This window comes from Jaculus jaculus, chromosome 3 (genome assembly GCF_020740685.1).
Source record: "Jaculus jaculus isolate mJacJac1 chromosome 3, mJacJac1.mat.Y.cur, whole genome shotgun sequence".
Lineage (NCBI taxonomy): Eukaryota > Metazoa > Chordata > Mammalia > Rodentia > Dipodidae > Jaculus > Jaculus jaculus.
Genome location: NC_059104.1, coordinates 71,845,218 through 71,851,217, shown reverse-complemented (window position 1 = coordinate 71,851,217; position 6,000 = coordinate 71,845,218). Strand labels below are relative to the sequence as shown.

Below are 6,000 nucleotides of genomic sequence, written 5' to 3'. Positions count from 1 at the left end.
AATTGGCGAAACAAGCAATGGTGCTGATTTCCTGGTAAACCGGATACCAGCACACGGGGGAAGGAGATCAACACAGAGAAAAATCAACTCCTATCAAATCAGAGAGCCAGAGACCCAGAGGCCCCCAACACCTCATCACTGAAGCTGACCAAAAATGAACCCAACATGGCTCAGGGAATTTTTGTGGAAGAGGGGGTGGAAAGAATGTCATAGCCATATGTTGGGTCATGATATGCAGAGACATTTATCTTACCCATAACTATGGGCTAACTCCACAATGCATGACCCATATACCTCAACAAGGAGGGCCAAGGGGAAGGTGTATGTCAAGGATGAGTCTAATAATGGTACCAAACTGACTGTATTTGCTGAATACAAAACTAATTTAAAAAATTAAATTAAATTAAAATATACAGATGCACAACAGATACACAGAGAAACACTATATTTTATTTATAGGTGTATTCGTACACAATAAAATTATAAAGACCTATGTAAGAATGGTATTAAGCTGGACATGGTGGCAAATGCCTTTAATCCCAGCACTTTGGAGGAAGAGGTAGGAGGATCACTCTGAGTTTGAGGTCAGTCTGGGACTATACAGTGAGTTCCAGGTCAGCCTGGGTTAGAGTGAAACCCTACCTCAGGGGGAAGAAAAAGAAAAAAAAAAAAAAAGAATGGCAACTATTAAATCACAATCATGTTCACTTCTCTGTGACACTACAGGGTCTTCAATGGTGCTGATAATATCTTTTTTCTTAAGCAGATCAACAGTTGTAATTGAAATTTCTATGTGCCTAAATTATATTTTGCAATCATACCAAAACAAAAATGTTTGAAGGCAAATATTTATTAACTGTTTTTTTTTTTTCACAGCATTCTCAACAATTCAACATGTGAGAATAAGGAAAGAAGAAAAGAACACTACTACTAAGGAACAAGTAAACAAAATTAAACAAAATGGTACAAATGTTAACAGAAAACTTTCTTCTGGGCTATGGCAGATGTCATGCACTGTATACCTGTAAAACAAAATGTGGTATTAAAAAAAAAGGCTAGTTAAGTCACTGGTTAAAATTAGCTTGATACCCCACTGCTTTAACAACTTCATTAGAATAACTACTCTCAGTGGTTCTACATGGTAATTGCATGAATTACTTATGTTACCTACTGTCCTGCTCTTCTGATTACCTCACATTCACTAGTAAGAGCTACCAGCACTAGGACAACGTGTTATGTATTAGGACAGTACTAGGTACTGGGACTAGGACAGCCATTCCCAGCATTCTTATAAATTCTTATAAATGCTTGGGGGTAAGAAGGGTCTAAGAAGAAGAAATCTGGAAGAGCATTCTTGTAGAACTTTGTCTTTTGTGAAATCAAGGAAAACCTGAAGGTACTCTTCTGAGCAATTTACCATTAATCTCTGCTATAGCAGTCATGTGTTCTTGTGCTGACAAGAAAGGTGACCAAGACTGGACACTTACATCATTCATCTTTGTCTGCGAGTCCCATTTCTACTAAGGACATATGAACTGGGTACTGCTTATCTTCATATAATGTCACTGCTGGTTCTGGTGCCTGAGCCTAAAATTAAAAGGTACACTTGTCAAGAAAACATAATAATATAGGACAGCATGGCACACACTTGTAATTCAGCACTGGAGGATCTCAACACCCCCCCCCCAAAAAAAAAAAAACAAATAAACAAAGGAAACACAATATCCTTGCTGCCCTTTCCCTCCTACATCTGGCTGTTTTTATAAAAGGTGTGGTGGTTTGAATATAACATGTCCCCTATAGACTCAAAATATTTGTGATTAAGCCTATTTGCTCCTCAGCTGGTGGAACCTTTAGGAGGTACAGCCTTGTTGGAGGAAGTGTGCTGTTGGGAGTGGACCTTGGCATTAGTTTAGCCCTACTGGGTGTTGGTGATCTGGCTCAATCAATTTCCTTCCTGCTTGGTGTGGAGATATGATGTCCAGATGCCTGCTCTGTCATGCTTTCTCCACAATAAATCTTCCTCAAACTGTAAGCCTGGGGGAAAAAAAAGACCCTTTTCTTCTATAAGCTGCTTGTGGTGAGTCTTGTCCCAGCTATGAGAAAGTGACTGCCACAGGAAGGAAAAAAAAATGTTTGTTTTTAATTCATAATTTCCAAATGGCATCTGTAATAGCTTTCTACTAAATCCCATAGCTTCCTTCTGTTCTCCTGGTCTACTGAAACTATAGTGAAACCTCAAGGCTCATGGGTAGAATAGAGCCAACTATTTATCATACCATTATTGATGTGGATAATTTACATTCAATATACAATGCAAAATATCTCCATGCATAAAATAAATTCTGGCTGTTTTTTACACAAGTGAAGAAAATTATTCCTATAAGAAATACATGCCTGTCTATATTTTCACTGGTTTCTTGACAGAAAACCTAGGTGAACTATCCATACCACTCTGTAAATGAACTGTTAAAATATTTCAGGGGGTTCACCAAACATGTTTTAGTAATAGCATGGCCTCATTGTGAGCTCATTCTGGTCATACCTAGTATGTAGGAGTATCATAGTCATGGGAGCCAACACGGTACACAAAGGGAAACGGGCTGAACCTGAATTCCAGTGGTAAGGACCAAGGTAACCTTCAGGGTACCTTCCCATAGTATCACTACAGCTGAGTGGTTCTGAAAGAGACCTCAGTTTTATATTTAACTAGAAGCCAGAAAAACTATGACATGGGGCCTTACACAAAACGCAATGCCCACCTGATTAGCTGTGAGTTACTCCTTTGTGACATGCTAAGAGAAAAAGAAAAATGTAAAAAAAAAAAAGAGAAGAGAAAAAAAGATTTGTTATCTTAGATAACATCTGGAGTTTTGCTATGTTTGCATAGTTTAGCTATGTTACAAGCCTTTATGTGATCCCCATCTCTATTAACTTTTTCTTACTAGTCTCACTTATTCAATGGGTTATCTTAGTTCCTACTAAAAAGTTGCTGGAGATGACCCAGCAGTTAAAATAACTTTCTGTGCATACATGAGGAGGCTTGAGAGACTGGTCAAATTCAATCCCCAGTACCCACATAAATAGCTGGGCATGGCCTGTGTGTCTGTAACCCTAATCTAAAGGGGAGCAAAGATCTGAGACTGGCCAGAGTTTGCAAAAAGGAACAACAAGCCAAAAAATGCAAGCTCTCGGATCAACAAGACTCCAGGATCATTGATATTCTGCTCTAGCCACCACAGGCAAGTCTGCCCTGCCACAGCACATGAGGCACCATAAAAACACATACATGTGCACAAACACACGCACATTAAAAAAAAGGAAGGAAGAAGTTGCTTAGCATCTTTTCTAGATCTCTTCAGATGGGAATAATAATTTCTTGCATTTCCACTCCACCTCACACAGTTACCTACACCTCTGTTATGCTGCTTTCATTCTGCCTTTATTAGTGGTTTGCATGTTTGTTTTCCCATTAACTTCCAAGTTCTTTGTCTACATGTTATACATCTTTATCATATTAATCATGCGTTGCCATAGGACTAACAGAGTTTGTTAGAATTGGAACCTTGTGGGTATGACAGGTTCTTACATATCTCAGGCTGGGCTTGAACCCCACATGTAGCCAACGACGACCTTAAACTTTTGATCCTCCTGCTTCCACCAGAGCTGGGACTACAGGAAAGCACTGCCACACCCACTTCATGCATGGGGATCAAATCCAGGTCTTTGTGCATGCTAGACTACCTAGTGAGCCATATCCCCAGCTCTCTAGTGAAAACATATTTTTGGGCTGGAGTGATGGCTTAGCGGTTAAGCGCTTGCCTGTGAAGCCTAAGGACCCCGGTTCGAGGCTTGGTTCCCCAGGTCCCACGTTAGCCAGATGCACAAGGGGGCGCACGTGTCTGGAGTTCGTTTGCAGAGGCTGGAAGCCCTGGCGTGCCCATTCTCTCTCTCTCCCTCTATCTGTCTTTCTCTCTGGGTCTGTTGCTCTCAAATAAAAATAAATAAAAATTTAAAAAAAAAACCTATTTTTGTTGTTGCTTTTTTGAGGTAGGGTTTCACTGTAGCCCTGGGTGACCTGGAATTCACTATGTCATTTCAGGGTACCTTAAACTCACAGTGATCCTCCTACTCCTGCCTCGTGAGTACAGGGATTAAAGGCATATGCCACCATGACTGCATTCTACTTAAAACATTTAACAAGCCTAAGATTTATTCTCATAGTATATATACTTATATATTTTTTTATTAATTTTTCAAGTGGTGTGAAAGAACTTTAAAGTTTGCAAGGACTGTAGGAATAGTTTTAGGTGAATTTGGGGGCTGAAGACATAGCTTAGCAGTTAAAGTGCTTGCTTGTGAAGTTCAAGGGCCCAGGTTTGATACCCTAGTACCCACATAAACCAGATGCACAAGGTGGCACATGTATCTGGAGTTCATTTGCAGTAGGTGGAGCCCTGGCACACCTATTCTCTATCTGCCTCTTTCTCTGTCTCTCAATTGAATAAACAAACAAACAAACAAATAAAAATGTTCTATATCCTTAGCCATCAGGGAAATGCAAATTAAAACTACTTTGAGATTCCATCTCACTCCTGTCAGGATGGCTATCACCAAAAAAACAAATAACAGCTGGAGAAATCGCTTTGTGGTTAAGGCGCTTGCCTGCAAAGCCAAAGAACTTGTCGATTCCCCAGGACCCACATAAGCCAGATGCACAAGGTGGCACATGCATCTGGAGTTCGTTTGCAGTGACTGGAGGTCCTATTGCAACCATTCTCTTTCTCTCTCAAATAAATAAATAAAAATAATAAAATATTTAAAAAGAAAACAAATGACAATTAATGCTGGTGAGGATGAAGAAAAACAGGAACACTTCTACACCACTGGTGGGAATGTTAACTGGTACAGCCATTGTAGAAAAAAGTTTGGAGATTCCTGAGATAACTGAAAATAGATTTACCATATGATCCAGCTATACCACTCTTAGGCATATATCCTAAGGACTTTTCTCACTACCTTAGAGATACTTGCACAACCATGTTTACTGCCCCTCTATTCACAATAGCTAGGAAATGGAACCAGCCTAGATGTCTCTCAACTGATGAGTGGGTAATGAAAATGTGGTATATTTATACAATGGGATTCTACTGAGCAGTAAAGAAAAATGAAATTATGAAATTTGCAGGGAAATGGATAAATCTGGGAAGGGTTATACTGAGGTAACCCAGGCCCAGAAAGCCAGATGTCACATGTTCCCTCTCATATGTGGATCTTTAGACTTGTATGTGAGTTGGGGTAAAAATTGGTAACAGAGGCCAGTAAGCTAAAAAGGGGAGAGAGGAAAGGAGAAGACTTAAGGGGATGGTATTGTATATCTATGAATAGATGAACAGATTACTAGAGGTGGAATGGTATAAGTGAGATCAGGGGAGATTGAATAAAGGAAGGGTAGGAGAAGGGTTAATCAAAATTTAAGAGGGTATGAATAAGCCATATGGAAGCCTACTGTTTTAGACACACCCAGGAGCCATAGATTGTTACTAGAAAAGTTTCAGTGCTAGGGGTGTGATACCTTCCAGTTAGTTGTTGACCAGGGAGATCCCTAATGCCCCTAAAACATTACAGGCCATTTCCAAGGCTCTTGGTTTCCAACCAGGAATAGATGGTAAGACCCTATTGCTAATGACTCTACATGCTTGGGCTGCAGTGTCACCGAGAAATCAAGATGGAGCTGAGCTGAAAACTTCCTCCCTGTAGACCAGCTGACAGCTGGAAAAAGCTACGCTGCATGCAGCCCTATGGGAGAGGGAAGTCATCAGTGGAGATAAACAACAGTGGACACTGCAAACCTTATGTTTGGCCAGCCAGGCCAAATGAGCCAATGGGTGCAATAGTGGCAAGTCTGTTATGGAAGAAACCAATTGCTCACTAATGGGATTGGAGGCCTGCTCCACAGGAGGGAATACATACCTGGTACTGAAAACCTAACATAGGGGA

General features: G+C 40.3%; 1 protein-coding gene across 2 annotated transcripts in view; it reads right to left on the bottom strand.

Moving 5' to 3' along the window:
• Nucleotides 1–1,488: 1,488 nt before the first annotated feature.
• Nucleotides 1,489–6,000, bottom strand: part of Rnf17 (ring finger protein 17) — a 203,402-nt gene continuing 198,890 nt past the window's right edge. For both annotated transcript variants that reach the window (XM_004665887.2, XM_004665886.2), the window contains exon 35: nt 1,489–1,587. In XM_004665887.2, the coding sequence (XP_004665944.2) occupies nt 1,489–1,587 (99 nt within the window). The remainder of the gene's footprint in view (nt 1,588–6,000) is intronic.